The 18180-nt window shown below is 35.1% G+C and overlaps 1 protein-coding gene across 9 annotated transcripts in view; it reads right to left on the minus strand.

Annotated features, from left to right (window-relative positions):
- The window catches only part of siz (Brefeldin-resistant Arf-GEF family protein schizo), a 194343-nt gene that overhangs the window by 62169 nt on the left and 113994 nt on the right, over nucleotides 1–18180 (minus strand). For 2 of the 9 annotated variants that reach the window (XM_076131078.1, XM_076131073.1), the window contains exon 1: nucleotides 4758–4926. The exons of 3 other annotated variants lie outside the window; for them this stretch is intronic. Coding sequence is in view for 1 of the 6 variants with exons in the window: in XM_076131072.1 (XP_075987187.1) it covers nucleotides 15309–15409 (101 nt within the window). In the remaining 5 variants the exon portion in view is untranslated. Of the gene's footprint in view, nucleotides 1–4667; nucleotides 4927–15308; nucleotides 15425–18180 lie in introns of those variants that run through there. 4 more of the 9 variants (XM_076131072.1, XM_076131075.1, XM_076131074.1 and 1 more) reach the window with 4 other exon arrangements.

An 18180-nucleotide genomic window follows, 5' to 3' on the forward strand; every position in this document is an offset into this window, starting at 1 on the left:
TGATATATCAGAACAGTAGTTTTTGGGTTGAATGAATGACAAATGGTTGGTGCTATTTTAACGTCAAAAGAAAACTGAAAGTTTTGTGTGTTGTGGCGTGGAATGTAATTTTTGAACAATGAACTTAATGAGAGCATGTTATTTAGTATCTATCGATGAAAGACTATGATCAAATTGATTAAAACTCATGACGATTGAAAAGCAACATAGCAAAATTTCTTACGTTAATTGGATGTTCTTTAGTATTTAAAATAAAAATAAAAGAGCGAAAACTGTAGAATAATACAACACAAATAAAACAGCAAGCGCTAACTGGAATTCCCACACAATGATATGAAATGATGTCATAACACAGCTCAGAGCAAACAATATTTCAAATACCTATATATCAGCTTAGCCTTTCTTCCAAGCTATGTTGGAGTCGGCTTCCAGTCTTACCGGATGCAGCTGAATATCAGTGTTTTACATGGAGCGACTGCCTATCTGACCTCCGCAACCCAGTTACCTGGGATAACACGATACCCTTCGGTAAGACTGGTTGTCAGACTTTCAAGCTTCTGACTACTGTTAACGACTGTCAAAGATCTTCGAAAATGACAGCCGGGACCCACAATTTAACGTGCCTTCCGAAACACGGAGGAACTCGATATGTATAAGATGGTCACCCATCCACAAATCAACCTCGGCAAGCGTAGCTTAACCTCAGAGATCGATCCGCGCGGCTGTTGTTAACCAAGCCACGAGCTCCTCAATATTTCAAATACCTACCACTACAAATTAGTATCATATTCTAAGCCCTAGGCAACACAAGAACAAAACCCTCTAACAAAATCACAATCAGTTAAAACAATCCAAGCCTACGCACACTCAAACTCATTTACCACACGGTATCATATTAATAAAAGAAAAACATGAATAAAACCAGTGAAAGTGAAATCAGAATATGGCAGGAGCACGACTCTTAATTAACAGAAGGGCACTTTCTTTGAGATAAATACGGCTACCATCTTGATAACGTAGTCAAAAATGAATTTGATATTTAGAGAACAAAAGTTTGTGATAAAGAATAATGGAGACGGAATAAAGGGTCAGTCTTTTAATGATATGTCAACTGAAAATGTCTGTGAATGAACACAGCCTCTGCTGAAACAAACGTGGGAGATTTTTGTTTGTCAAGGAACGTTTTGGATGTACAACACAATGCTGAGGTGTCATCATCAAGTCTCTAATTTACTGCTGAATAAAGTCTTATCAGTACAGTTTATCTTGAAAAATACTCCAGAATGCGTTTCCTCAGGTTTTTGGGAACGCATTTTTGAATACTTGTGATAGTCACAGGCCATAAATAGTATTTAATTAATTCACTATCTATAACTATGATTATAGCCATTTGTGCTTATAAAATTAAATAAAAATACAAAAAGACAGGCATAACACAATGATTTGCTACTAAATGAAGAAGACACTAGGTAATTCGTAGAAGGTAAATTGAGCAGAATGTCAAAAAATAACTCATTTATGTCATAATTTATCCATCAATTATTTTTAATGAACGCGAAGACAACAATAAAGACAAATTATCCATAGACAACGGGGAATTACCTCATTTTTTCTTTAAGTTGTTTTTAACTCATTTATTTGTGGCAAAGACGACATCTTGTAAGCTCGAGTGGACTTTTATAATACGTCTTACGTCATACGTGACGCGCGTATTAAAAATAATGCCGAGGGATAAAACGAGGTGTTATCATTATAATTTATGAGACATTGTACACCGCAAGGGAAGCACAAACAATTTACAAACATGAGAACAACAATGTACATCTTAATAACAAATGAGTTAATAAACGAAAGAGGCTGGAAGGAAATTATGAAATCTCAGACGGCGAGGGAATATACACGTTAGTTTTTATACCTTCAAATTCTCGCTACAACAGTCTATTTGCAGGGAAATAATTTCGGCATTGTAGACACTAATCTAATAGTTTTTTTTAAGAAAAGATTAATTGCAAAACAACAAGCAAATAATCACGACACAGCTTGAAACATTGCCATAGATTTTGTAAGTGCGAATTTCAAAATTAATCTGAAATATCATCACGTACCTCGCTCAAACAAACAATGATTTTTTCAAAAGCCTCCATTTGAAATAACTCCCACAGAGCGAAACGAAACTGTATTATTAAAACTGGCTGCAAATAAATGAACAAAAACAGTTTCCGTCTCAGCCAACACTAGGATTTTTTTAATTTTATTCTACGTTTACTTTGCGACAGTCAGAGATGAACGATTTTTCTAGAAACTCACATGATTGTTGACGAAAACAATAAAATTAGAAACAAGTTATGCAATCATTAAAACCTTTACTCAAATCATAAAGCAGTAACAAAACAATAAAAACCTAACAAGAAGAAACAAATTATAAATAAGACAGGTGTCGTGTAAGCATCGAACACTAAAGACAAACAAAACTAGTCATAAGCAAATCTGCAAATAGATAAATGGTTTAGTCATCATTATTAAGCAAAGACCTTGTCACCGAGACTTGACAAAAACTAGGAAATTCCGAAAAAATATTCAATGTGACATCTTAACTCAATAATAAAGACCAATAGAAAATGTATAGAAGACGGATATTTGCTACACTAATTACCACTATTGGTTTAAATGTTTAAGCACTCACCAACTTTTTTCCATAGGTAATCCACGTGTGCCTATTTCTTTTTTTTTCCACGTATCACAAAATCTATGATACAGTTTCTACAACTAAGTCGCTTGAAGTAATAACGGAGTTCTCAATGGTACCGCAAAATACTTACGCTTACCCCACAAAGGAGAAAAGCGTGACCACCAATCAATTAACAATATGAAACTCGATGTGGAAGATATCTCATGCCATATAAGCGATACATCCACGGCAATGTCCATAAAGCACGCACTAACTATGATGTGTCGAATAAAAACATCAATTTGTTGATGGGAAACCACTAATTACAGCAGAATAACAGCGAGAAAGTATGTGGAAGTAAGAAAAACGCAATGTCCAACATGTGTCGAGTTGATTGAACGGGTTGCCGAGAAAACTTGAACATGTCTTTCAACTTTAGGGACAAGGAAATCACTGAGAGTCGTCATGAAGGTGCCTTAACGAGTGATACAAAGCATTGGAAACGAGTTTAATGACGTTAAAACTATTTAAGACCGTAACATCAAAGATAGCTCCTTCTAAGAAAAAATGTTAATGTATCTGATTTGTTTTTCGGTATTCGCATTTTCTTACGGCAAATTCAGGACGCTCCCTTTAGGACGCTTGGACTGAGTGTTTGTAATAATTGTTGGACGCAACCGTCTCAACGCTTATTCCTGTGGGAAGATATTTACAACAAGGTAACGTTAACTTTCTTTATGACTTCTGAAGCACCATCGTTATAATTTTATTAAAACTTCCAACGAAGTATTTTTGAGGATTCTTTATTCTCGAAAATCTTTTAAGTTAACTGAGCGATAAACGTTTCGAGGAGGCCTTTTGTAGACGTAATCTGTTTCAGAAATTGTACGTTTTGAATTCTCAAAGGATATCAAAGAGAATTATTGATATCCGAATTTGTGATGTTTATTTTGTTGTATTTACTTTTGAGTGGCCTAATGAACTAAATCAGTGGACCAGGAAATATTTATTATCGTGGATGTTTGGAAATATTCTTCCGACTACTGACCTATTTAGAGACCTGCGTTCCCATTTTATCATCTCAGTCATTCTTATCTGGTTTTTAGATTACGGCATATCATAGAGGCTTTTGATAAGTCGTGAGAAAATCAATATTGACAGTATTGAATTTGTGTTCTAGTTATTTTTTATAGCTTATAGCGGAAAGTGGATCGGTGTTTGTTTTGAATACGTAGTTCCGTATCGGCGTGTGTTGTTAGTCAAAACAATAACTCTAGGGCTTATCGTTGGTCGTTAATGCGTGACATTAATTTAGTTTGATATTAACTGGTTTTTACATTGTAAGTACTCGATATTCAACGTTTACAACACGAGAATATAGAAATTTATAGTATTTTTGCCATTTTCATCATCACTGAGTACCATTGCAGGCTGACGATAAAATGGCAAAAATATTGTCAAGTTAATAATACGAAACTAATTGCTTAGCAAATGCAAATAGTAAATCAAGCATAAGATAGCATAGATCTTTTAAGGTACCTATTACATAGTTTTACAAAAAGTATCACTATGACCGCATCTGTCTGGGGACAGAATTGAAAACAGGAAAATTTACATTTTGATTTCATTTTTAAACATCAACATACATGATTTAAAATAATGTCACCGTATAATGTACAGATTTATGCAGATCGTTTCACTTTCAACTGTTCGATTTTGATACCGGATCTCAAGGTGATTTAGCACTAAGATACAGCTTCCTACTCAAATCTCATTATATGGCTAAGTGACGCATAAAATCTTCTCAATTTAATCAAGATAGTGAACAAATCTTTCGAGAAATATTTAATGCATTTTTTCATTATTATTGTTGTCATTATGTCAGCCTGGAAGCGGAATGGACTTGCTGATCACAATGAATGGAAAAATCATTTAAGTAGAACGTCCTTACGCCGACCGACAATAATTACAAATACAATTACGGTAATACGAATCCTACATAAAAAAGGTTCAAATCGCGTGACGATGGCTGATAGGGAAAAAATATACACTTGAGATCATCCTGTTTTTGCAACACAACACTGCTAACCTTGGTAAGTCCCAGGTGTTTGATCACAAAATATTTGTTTTTACACTGTGGACACTTTACACTATGTACTGACGTAAACGCGGTGAAGCGGTCCGCCGACTGTTCGATTCGCGAATTTTCTGATACAACGACGCGTGCGGCCGCGCTGAACGGCCGTGAGCGACTGGCTTAGCGCATGCGTAGTCAGCGACGCGTCGCTTGAGAGAAAGCAACACTCTTGCGCACAAAACCGTTTGAAATAAACGTTCAAAGCGCTGTTTTTGCTGAAAGACTGAAGAAATGCTTTCTAAGAGACGGTCAGTTTCTTTGCTCGATGGACAGTAAACACGTACATATTGATAGGGGAAAAGCAAATACATCTGACGGGTAATCTCGGTGGGTAGTAACCAGATATCATCATCTGCTTGCGTGTAATATAAAACTCAGTTATTTAGATTGCCGTGTTTAATGTTCGTTTACCATCTGCTCTTCCTGTACACTGTTTTTGAATTATTAATCTGTGAAGCCTTAAAACTTGAAGGCTGTGACCACCTGTCACACATAACATTTGCAAGGCAAGTGTTGTTCATGCGTCACTTCATACAAATAGGCTGGAACAGCTGTGTGTGGCACAATAGTGCCCCAAGGTGATTTGTTTGCTCACGAAGGTCAATGGCACGGTGATAATAATGCTGATGACACTCAGCACAATGACTGTACACTTGATCGCCATAATGATGGAGGTTATTTTGCGAGACACGAACAATTTATGCGATAAAAAACCTTCGAGAAATAAGAACATTATGGCATTTATTTTAAGTTGGAATTGTAGAAACGCGTCCAGCCACTCACCGTATAGTAACAAAACGAGCAATAAACAAATGTTACGAAGCCTCAATCTATAGATCAGTAAGTGAACGTGCGCGGGCGCAAGGTCGTTTGTGAACCGGTCCCGCGCTGACCGAACGCCATCGTACTGTATTGCTTTTTAATAACATTGTACATTTTATTGACCAATACAGAAACATGTCCAGCGACATATGATTGTTTTGGTTTCTTTATTAACTGCAAGTTATATCGGTTTCGAAGTGAATAATAAACTTAATTAATTTTTATGTCAAGACGCAATGTCAAGGGGAACGAATTCTCGTTCGGCAAATTTGCAAATGCAAGTGCATAATATATTTGTCTTATTGGTCAAGGTATTCTCGTCGCAGTCGCGCCACATACAGCGGATTCAATTAGCACACGGAACAAAATATTTGTATAACAGATAGGTACCTGACCTATATCTTGGGTATAAATATTGTTATATGAATAGTTTTAAAGGTTGGTTATATGAAATAGAAGAATTGAATAAGCATGGTAATATTGATATGGTAATAAGTAGGCAGGTGATGCGAGATCTGGTTGGCGCCTGCGCACCGGACTGCGGTTGACCCAGTGCTACAGTTACCCGCTTGGGTAGTCAGCTACCGTAGAGAGTTCGTGACGGACAAGTGGTATACAAGTCGGACGCAGCCTAGACAGGTGGATTGGAGCTTTAGTTTTGTTGTTTTTTTTTGCCTTATAACTAAACATGGCTGGTATTTTTTACTCCAGAAATGTTCTTCAGAAGACGCTTTTTTTTTGGCGCTGTTCAGGTCATTGAACCACTTTTCAAGAATAACAAAATATAGAGCATTATATGATAGTTGGTACCTATTACCTTGTGTTTGTTACTCAAAATATCTTACAGTTGTGACCGATGCGCTCCGTTTCCTTGTGTATTGCGTTGCTGAGCCGCATTTCATAAAGTGACACATTTTACTCAAATATTATTGTATAGAACAATATAATATTTATATTCAACGCTATGTCTGTTTATAGTCAAATTTCGGAACTATTGAGCTGTTTATAAATACAAATTATGTATACACATACACACTAAGATATATTTCTTATGGGTAGACAGAAAATATTAATTTTTCCAACCAGTCAAATCCGTAGCTTCAGCTTTTCAATATTATGTCTAAAGTCTATTAGTGAACTAGGCAGATGCATCACGCTATTGGCACAAATAGTACCGTCGCGTCGCAACAAGTATTCAGTGTCTTCAAACAGGTGGATCAGGATTCGTACAGCTAGGAGCGGTAATTATAAAGTGTATTGAGTTAGCAAGATCGACAGGTGAGTCTCCCCACCTGGGAGCCACGATTACAGTTTTATACATACAATACATACATAAATACAGAATATCACGCGTGTAATACCCGAAAGCCGGCAGAGGTGTATGATATACACAAACAAATGTTAGCTTCATGTAATAGAGGGCGAGTTTATTGCCATTTACCGGGCCCATTACCAAAGTCTGGACTACAATTGAGGGATATGCGAATATAAATTAAAAAGTACAAATAGTCCTTTGCTGAACCCGTGATTCGAACCCTATACCTCAAGATCAACAGTGGGATACACAACAGAGACATTCTAATGTACTTATGATACACACCAAAACAAAAAATACGGTATTTTATTATATATTTAACACGATCTGGATGTCATTAGCTATTAAATGTTAATTAAATAGTAATGAAATTTGCTGTGATTGTGTCGTTAGGATGGCTATAGAGAGGCTTTTGATCGCAGGAAACTGTTAACTGTCTTGCTACAATGTTATTTTCTTGCTAAAATAATATTTGAATGAAGGTTGATGATGCGGTTAAGATGTAAGTTATCAAAGGTGTTTACGTAAATATTAGCCTGCTCTAAATAAATAAAATATAAGAGCATTTCAGCTTTCGTAGATTTTAATTGCAATACTAATAATAGATATTTGTATTAAGTCTTGCATTCTGCAATTTGCCGTTGAGAAGATTTATAACATATTTTTTCCAAATTATTTTTTTTTTATCGTCATGCTTTTATAAGCGGATTTTAATTGCAACAACCTGCACTGTAAAAATAACTTTTCATTCTGTTATTGTGTCTACAGATATATGCTTTTACAGTTAATTCGTCTGTAAAACGTCTGCGACAATTACTCCTTCAATTCACAGTCAAGTGATAATTCAGTAAATTGACCGTCACCTTCAAAAGTCGGGCAGCGATCCGCATGAAATAACCGCTACACAACCACAAGTGAAACAAACTTGTATGAAGCGCATGATGTCCATTCAACCAGTTTTATTTCCTCCGTTGTTCGACGTAATGTATGCTAGCCCCGATCTAGTGAACTGGACAGTTACCGGTGCATGGTAAAGATTCGCGGTACTGTTTGTAGCACGTTGATACCGTAGAAATGGTTCAATGTTAATTTTTACCATAGAAAAATTGTTTCATAGAGATCAAGTATACTAAAATTCGCGCCTCAACAAAGTGTCGACTAAAAGCCAAATCCCTTTTTCAATCTGGGGAATAGAGTTTTACCCAGCAGTAAACTACACTTTTTCTTTTTTGATATAGGTACTTGTAGTATAACTTCTATTTAAATAACTTAGTTAACCTTGTCATTATTGCCCTTCTTCCCATTTCTAATTCTTAGTTGCAAAAATCAGCTAAAAAGCCTTCTGTTTTAGTCTATAAGCAACCGCTAAGTGGTCATTTAGCTAAGCATCTCATTACGAAGGTCATAATTCGACTTCAAATACTAGAGAAGATTAGGCCTAGATATTGCCAATCGCCAAGGCTGGTAAGCGGCTTAAAGCCAATAAACTTTTGATTTTATACGACGTCTTATATTGGACACACCTTAGAGGCGACAGCCAGTTGCGGTTACCGGTCGGTATAATAGTTATAGGTTAAGCAACCCTTGACGCGGTCTTTCCATAGATGGGTGACCGCAGAGTTGTATTTGAGCTGAGCGTCTGTTGTTAATTAAGATAATGTCAAAGGCCTGTCTGGCGGCTTAAGCAACTTTGACACCAGGTTGCTCACTAACCATACGATGTTTATTATAATAAAATAAATGGTGAGGCAATTGCCCACATTTTAAACTACAAAATTTAGACTTAAATACATATACAACTGCCATCCTATATAATTATATCACTGAACAAAAGCCTCTTCGCAATAACAACAAGAAAACCCTTTGACGTACATAACGTGTATGTAATAAGTGAATACAAGTACATACTCCTGGTCTGCCCATTGTACTGGGAACAGGTCTCCGGCTACACAATTACTGAGTGAATTGGCTTTGACATTCACTGTTGCAGGAACACGATGTACTGTGTAAGGGCTTGACCGCCATTATGCGTCGATGACATTTACATTTGGTTTATACAGCTCTTGTGTTACATGTGGTATGATTTTATGACCTTTAAAAATATTTAGATCAGTTTTGTAACTAGGTAGGTCTAAATTTTATTTTAATCAATAATCTTCTTGAAGCAATAGTCTTAAAAAAACAATTAAAAATGCACACGCTAAGGGTCAGTTTCATGTCTTATAGTTAAGTGTCGGATAATCTGTCTAAATTCCTCCTGATTAGCGAACCGATGATTACTCAGAAGTCGGAAAACTGGGGTTTTGTACTACCAATTTATCTTTGAAACTATTGATAGTGACATAATAAACTATGATGCATAATGACTGGCCACGGCAAAATAATTTATCTAATTTTCACCTCGTTGGTTACCAGCGTGGTAACATTATCACGGCCTTTTAGCATTCAAATAACTTAATAATTTTCTATGAATATAATTAAGCCGCTTATATAATTACTATTTTATATAATAAGTTCGTGGAACTAAGAAAAATGGCCGTTTGTAAGTAAATATTCATAAGCAAAAGTATGATAATAACCTTTACCATATTTTCTCTAATACGAAACCTTATTACTTCAAGAGACATAATTATCTAAGTTTTGGAGAAAAACTAGTAAGAATAAATTTTAAGAATAGATAAATACCTATAATTGGTCAACTTACTTAGGTGATACTATGGTAATCAGGCAATTGATAAACATACTTATATACTTCATAATATACACTCATAATAGATCAATTTACAGACACTGCTCATTACACAAATATTTGTCCCTCGTGGGATTCGAACCCAGCACACTCGGCACTATGGTTAATGCGGCAAGACGACCGACTTACCACTGCACAAAACGTGAAGTTAAATAAAAACCGACTAATATTTGGGTCATTCTCAGTTAAGAGGTAATATGATGTTAGAAGAGGCGGCATGACAAAAATGATAAAAAATTAATGTAGTATCAGTATTTTCTTACCAAAACACTTATTATCTTCATATCCAGACAACAGCCAGACAAAATCTTAATTTTTTACCATTTTATAACTGACCAGGGGAGATACTGAGGACAGGGGAGGGACATTTATGTTGTGTTATGAAATAAATAACAGTGGTAGTTTGAGAATCAACTTCATTTTTATTTAATATTAATCAGACTTAATTTCAACAGCTTCACTATAAAATAATCTTTCATTCCTACAAAGCAACAAAAACATGACATTATACGAAAATCAATTTTTTTGTTCTCTAGGTGTCATTTCATTCACAGTTTTAATTAGTCCTTCTTTTTTCTTATCATATTTCTTTTGCTCTTTAATCTTTTGCTGTTCATATTTCACAGGGTCATTTTTTTATTTTTTGGTATCTCAGTCTTTTCGCTACACGTTTTTTTTCTAAGCGTTTTTCACGCGTCATTTTTTTTCGTGCCGCCATAATCTGTAACCAAAATAATATATGGTAACTTGGCATCGACGTTTTTCTATAAGGTAACCGGGTTAAAAAGGACTGCTCCTTTACTTATTACAAAAACAATAAGAGTTTCGAGGAACACTACCTGGTATGAGATATTTAGGATGAAAGCGACAATAAACACTCGTACAATCGACATTTAAAATAACAAGATTTATGTTTAAACTAAAACCAGACTAGGTAAATACACTCGGATACTAAATAATGGATAACTGCATCATAAGCAGGAAGCAGTTATCTCCCCTGAGCAGTAAGTATCTCCCCTGGTACCTTAAGTGGCAGGGGAAAGAAGACAGGGGAGATACTATTTCGACAAAATATCGATATAAAAGTCTAAATTTTTGTAACAAGTTATTAGACGGGAAGATTACGATTCTTTGCATACATTACAGTAAATCTAGGAAGAAAGTAAAATATTTATGCTTATAATAAAGAATAAAATCTTACCAGGGGAAAGAACACACTCACTGAACCACGACAGTTTTCACCAAGTGGCGTCTGTGTAATAGCGAACCATATGGCGGGCGCATTCGCGCCGACTGCTTGCTGTCAACTTCACGTTAGTAACTTTGTGCTCAAGGTCAGAATTTACGCGGCGAAATTAAAAGTCGTGAGTTTTTAATGAAAACAAAACGCCAGGGGAAGAGATGCTATATACGAGGGACAAATTTCAATATTAAACATTTTATGAATATCTAAATGTTACCTTTCTTTATTTTTTTCATTGCTTTAATTTAGTTTGTCTAGTTTTTAAATAATACACAATTTAAGTTATTTAATAATTTAAAGATAGTTAAAAATACTAATTTATTAACATGATCGGTTAAAGGACAGACCAGGGGAGATAAATTTTTCATGTTTAAGGCGCTTTTGTGACTAAATTAAAAACATTTCATCGGTGAATTTTAGTGACCTTACAGAAGATACTGATTTTGATAATCTCACAGCTTTATTTTAAATAAATTATCAATTAAAAATATAAAAAAATTCATTGACATTGAAATTACCTCATAACTTAGAACGACCCATTTAAGACCTTTATTCAAAAAGATAAGTAAATCAAAACCTTGGTTATTATGTTACATATTTTATAAGCAAAATGTCACAAAGTTGTAATACACCCACTCAGTTGTGTAAGGTCTTATGTAACGACGCAGTGTCAAGCTTTGGGCCGCTACTGAGAACCAACCACCCACTCGCTGACAAAAACAGCGAAGAACATCGTCGATTTTATGGAAATAATAAAGAGAAACAAAATATACCAAGTTGCAGAGCATCTTTTATGTAACGGGAAAATTATTGTAATATTCACTACTCAATGAAACGAGTAAGCAAATGCAGGTATTCACGGTTACAGGGTTTGAAAAAGCGTCTTAGGCTGCCTCCAAATGCCGTCACATACCTAGTTGAAGTCCCTACTTAAGAATAGTCTTACATAAAGCTACCGTAAATCAATAGTAAGCATTTTCTAAACGTTAGCAGGAACTTCAAAGAATAATGCGTATGAAAACCTGCTAACAAAACGGAAAAGTTCTCTAATTCACCACGTAATATGGTCTAAGAACTTAATCCATAATGAGATTGTGTATAAATAATATATTAGTCCGGAATGTTTATGAATTTTGATGGGTCATAAAACGTTATCAGCTTACGTAAAAGGGATTTAAAACTAATACTAGGATCAGAACTGACCTTTGTCGGTTGTCTAAACTTTTATATCCCATCCATAAGTTATGGAATACTTTAAGTCTTTAATCCTGAAAAATATAATCGTCGAGGAAGGGTTTTTAGGATGAGAAGAGCAAGAAATAGAGTAATTATATTCTGATATTGATAGACAGTTCCATGGAAGAAAGGAATCACCCCGAATTTTGGACTTCCGGAAGACATAATGTTGCTCAATGTTCTGAAATTGAAGTTTGAATTGTGAGTTAAAATTCTTCTATAAAAGACTTGCTGTTAGACTATAAACCTCAAATCATCAGCTGCAAAATACAGTGATATAAGAGAAGGATAATAACCGAGCATTACTAAGCAATAGTTTCAAAGAAGTGCTCCATAAATCTATTGAATAAATATTGCCTATTACTTCTCCCTTTGCTAACATTTATGAGGGGAAAGGCCTATATAGCCTTGGAATTATAATAAATAGACTGATGTTTATAACTTATTGCCATGTACTACCAAGAGCAACCTTGTTCCTAATTAAGTTGTGAAATATTATGTTAATACAAATCGGACATTACTTCCCACCAGTTTTCTTTGAACGTAAACCGAAACGATTGAGTAAAGGTAACGTAATATTCTTCTGCTATTTAACTACATAACGAATGCTTTCTGTGCTTTCGTTGTTCGTTCATTTTAAGGTTTTATAAGAAGAAAAGGGAAATACAAATAAAATTCTTGACCAGCCAGCAGGAAACCTATAATACACATGCCTGTATTACTGCCGCCTGGTTTTATTTTTGTTTTACACAATTCATTAATGTTTTTCTTATTCTTCCCCTACTATTTGTTTCCGAAATTTCTTAGCTCTCTCTTCAAATTCACCCGCAACAGCTCCTCAACTTTCTATTGCCAATTCCAAACTTCCTCTGCACAAAAAAATAATGCTCCAAATAAGTCACGAATAACAGAATACTCGAACAAATGTCGTTTTCGTGATCGCAACAAACAATCGAAATTCAGTACACACGGCGCCGTGAATTAATTATTTCACAACGGTAGTGTTGGCTGATATTTTGCGTATTCTTTTTGTATTTGATTTCTTGACTTTTGAAACAGTCGCACAGTGCATTTGTTGCACAAATATCGTGTTACAAGTATTAATTAGACATTTGAGTTGGCCGTTGCGAGCTGAGATTGAAATTCGATCAGATACGCAAGGTCTAAATGGATTGGTTACAGTATAGTGAGGTTTACATTCAAACTGTTCACTACTTGAATGGCGTTATGAAACTGTCTACTTACTGCTTTACTATAATGACTGTTGCTCAAAGTTTGTAATGCGGCACAGTTATTAATGAGTGTACCAGTTTTGAGGTTCAGGAAGAGAATATAAAAACAGATATATCACAGCCTAGATCTGAAGAACGTAGAATGAGTACTGGTATAACAGTATACGATTCAGGCGTGCTAAGGCAATTGTGGTCGCGAGTCTGCAAACGACTTTGGTTTAAGTATGGAATAGCCGACTTAGAGGTGAAAGATTGAAGAACTGAAGTAGGTAACTAAAATAATTTAAAGGCATTTTCCCCTTTATTATGGCTATCAAACTAAAGGTAAGAACAAGAACATACAGTTTATCTTATTCTGTCACATCAAGAGCTGTTTCAACTGTCGGTAGTGTATCGGTAACGACTGTAGGTCATCTCAAAGTGCAGTAGTTTTCTGCAATTATGCACTTGTACGCAACATATTACATCTCCGTGTAAACGCGGATATTACGGAATAAAATGTCGCTTTACCGACGCCATTTAGTCACAGAGGCGTGTGAGAAATTTAGTGTGTCTTATTTTGCTGTAATTTTTAATTGTAAAGGTCCAGTTTCACCGTTTATAGATAAGGGAAATCCTATCCAATAGACAAAGTGATAGAAATTGTTCATGCATGGTATGCATGAAAACAGCGGTTTAAATTCTACCTGTTTAGCTAACCGATCTTTATTCAAAAGTGGTAAAAACGGGGCTTAGTCTTTCTAAATTCGATTTTTTCATGACCGCAGTTAGGTACCAAGGTATTTTTTTATTTTAATACAGTAGCCATGTCTGAAGTATAAATAGCATTAAAACAATATCTAGACTGTTTTCGCAAAATTTGAGAGCAAAATCGGAGGCTTTACTTAGTCAAAGCTCGACTCAAATGACAGGTACGTAACACTTAAGATACATTACCGTTCCAGTTGCGTACGAATAGCTCTTGATACATTACGTAAAATATTCACCAAGTGCAATAAGAACGATGCTTTGCATTCATTTGTAGAAAGTTTATATAAATACTGTTTGTGACTTAGAAGAGAATTTTCATAAAAACTTTCATCCCCTATTTTATCCTCTTGGGGGAAGAATTGATAAAAAAAAACCTTTCTAAGCGGATGCCTACGTTATAACATCTACCTTTCAGCCAAATTTCAGCCTAATCCGTCCAGTGGTTTGCGCTGTGCGTTGATAGATCACTACGTCAGTCAGTCACCCAGTCAGTCACCTTTGAGTTATATATATTTAGAAGAAGTCGAGTGTGGGATGAAGTATAAATGATTGTTTTGTATAAGGAAGTAATATTTTAAGTGAAGATTAATTGAACAACCTTGGGTATGTAGGTGAATGTAGTGTCTAGAACGGTGTAGTTACAAAAGTACCTGTGATTTTTATTGTGTTATATAATTGGTTTTGTATGTTACTAAATCTAGCTTCATTGATCATGTAGAGATATAATCTTTAGTTTTTGTCAGAGAAGAATGATATAATTTAAGCTCAAACTACATATAAATACAACAGATACAATACTCCAGACTTCACAGACGAAGTAAACAAAGTTGTATTTTGTTTTACTGGCAGAAAATTCTTAGCTCCCTTTGGCAAACTGCGACAAGGTTGCATCTAGAAGAATCATAAAACATTACCGTGCCTTTGTGAGCGAGTATACAAGAATAACATATACTTAACTAGCGGCCGCCCCTGGTTTCGTCCGCATGGACTTTATTTTTTCCGCTTCCAAAACACTTTTTTACTGCTAATCTTTCCTATAAATGTTTTTACTACCTCCGGCAGGGTATTCCAAAAAATCCTTTGTGACTGTGCGTTGTCGATCAGTCAGTCACCCGCTCAGTAACGGAACAGTTATATTATAAATAAATAAACTTACCCTTTATACCAACATTCGCACTCCTTACTAACACAGATCGCTGGTGAGAATCTTTTCGCCGATTTGTACTTGTTTGATAACTTTAATGTACGCACACTCATTTTATCTTGCAATCACTGTCATATTATTATCACTGATGTGCGTCCAACGTCAATGATATCAGTCCGATGCAGATTTACTGACGCATTGATTTACTGGAGTCTCTTATTACACTGTTGTTTATGTAACTATACAGCACACTACACTGAACAATATGCTTGTTATAACTTAGGAAACGTTTATGATCTCACAGAACACTGAGATGATATTGAGCACTTTGATGCTAATGATTCAAATATTACATAGGTAGTTTAGGACATTTAACACTAGGCGCTGATTAGTTTATTTAATTTGATAAATAGTTATGAGGTTCCCAAAACCTCAAAGTATACGCCGATCAAAGTAGTTTGAAAGCTAGAAAAATTAGTGCCAAACAGAATTCACCGTTTCAAACTTTAGCATCACACTCCTAAAACAATACGATGTTCATCTTTTCACAGACCCAACATGTGTAGGAGTATTATAGAATTAACTACGGTAGAGTGAATTCAAATTAACTAATCCATGAATATTCCAAAACTGGCCAGTTTCCACACATTTAACACTAAACACGTGTATTTCGATATACTGTTATGAACAAAATCAATAAGCACAATGATATAGTGGGTGGATGGCAGACGTAAGCTGTGGGCGGTTCCCAATCTGCTGATAACTATGCAGATGATATCACACTACAGAAAATCACACGATCAATTGGTGTTTTTGATTTTGAGACATTATTATCCTTTGTCTTATAGAAAAGTACTTTATGAGTACAGATGATAGGCTTATATAGAGTAAATATTTTAACTGCATTAAATGATTCCATACGATTAAGTACCTACATATGCATGATTTATATTTTTTTTATGAATATTAGCCAGGGATTAACACGACCTTACATTATTTAGCGTAGTTTGCTTGATGTTTCGGCACTGGTCGAACAGTACTTTTTCGATTTGACTGATTGGAATTATAGCCTTATCGAATGTATAAATAATTAGCCAATATTTATTATATTGCTCAAAATATTATTATTAAAACAAACACGGCTATGGCAGCTATTTAAAATATGATTGTCGATATAAAAGTTGTAAAACTTCTCGAGTTCTCTTCCCGTCTAAGCAAAAAGTAAACAGACCTACATACAAGACACCTGTAACGCAAAGAGAAAGGGAAACTAGTATTTATTGACGATAACTAGAAGTCGTTTAAATTGATCAGTAGAATTCCTCACCAACTTCCCAGAGGGACGGCATTCCTAGAAAATTGGACTTGGGAAACTAATAGTTTAGTACCAATCTGTAAGTACAATATCATTAAAAATAGAAGTGATAGGATTCTAGTATCGGTATTTATTCTAGAACTGAAGAATTGCAGAACCCCCGATCCTTAAACTTTACCTACCAATAAGTATATGTGTAACAATATATTTAGGTACTTCCACTGTCTCCTTTCTTTCCACATATCAAAACCAATACAGCCACGCCAGACCCAATCATAATAATGGCTTAAATTTAACCCATTACTGTCCCACTGCTGGGCAAGGGTCTCCTCCCGTAATGAGGGAGGGTTTAGGCCTTGAGTCCACCACGCTGGCCAAGTGCGGGTTGCGGACTTTGCATGCCCTCAATAAATGTATTAAACAAATTTTAGGCATGCAAGGTTTCCTCACGATGTTTTCCTTCACCGTTGGAGCATGTGATAATTATTTCTAATACACACATCACTTCGAAAAGTCATTGGTGTGTTGCCTCGGGTTCGAACCTGCGACCACTTGCGTGGGAGGTGTCAACTTATACCACTCGGCTTAGCAATACTTAACATTTCAGTAATTAAAATAATAACTTTTCTTTTTCTGTCGTCGTAGTCAGAAAATCGCTATTATTTTACGTTGAAAAGTCACTCTAAAATAATAAACTGAATTCTTCATCTTCAAAATGAATAATAGGTGTCGACAGAAGAAATAAAGAAACTCGGAAAAACATTTAATATAGAAGTAGAGGTAGGGCAATAAACTATTTAGACAGCAGTCAGCACTTTTCTCAAGTTTTGTTTGCAAAGAAAATAAATTTACAATAATTAAGAGCTTTTTACCAAATAACCTCACTTTGGTCATGAAAAAAGTGACATTAATTTTAAAACCTGGACTGGAGCATAAATATGATTTTTGATCATATTTCTTGCGGTCAAAAACAGGTACAGTTAAGTTCAAACTTTTCCTTTAGAAAGCCGTTGAAATTGAATACTGCTTAAATTGACTGACTATTGACAAGCTTTATTAACTGGACTTAATCTGGATGAACATATACAAATATGCATTGTATAGATTCCCATAGCATGTAAAAGTTAAAGCGATTGTCACAGCAATTATACTTCGCCAGGAGATCGTGGGTCGTGGGTTCAAATATTGTATTAAATATGTTTTTTTTTTTAAAAATGTTATAAACTGCAGATGCCTTATTATCAAGTCTTGCGGCAAAATAACAAGTTTACATAAAATTACAATTCCATTACAAAATAAAGTACATTTTAAAACCCACTTACGTTTGAATCGATAGACCGAACAACGCAGAATACGAATGAGATCGTGAGTGACTACCATCGAAAGTAAATTTTATTTTACGCGTTATTTTATAAGTGCATTTTCATATTTACATTTCTGACATAAGCATGATTAAGTGCTGAGAAAATGTTATTAATGGTGTATAAAATTTACTCAACTGCAAATTTCAGACAGATTTAGTACTTTATTCAGGATTTTTATATTGAAGAAAAAATGTGCAACAGCTGT

Source organism: Anticarsia gemmatalis, chromosome 25 (genome assembly GCF_050436995.1).
Source record: "Anticarsia gemmatalis isolate Benzon Research Colony breed Stoneville strain chromosome 25, ilAntGemm2 primary, whole genome shotgun sequence".
Lineage (NCBI taxonomy): Eukaryota > Metazoa > Arthropoda > Insecta > Lepidoptera > Erebidae > Anticarsia > Anticarsia gemmatalis.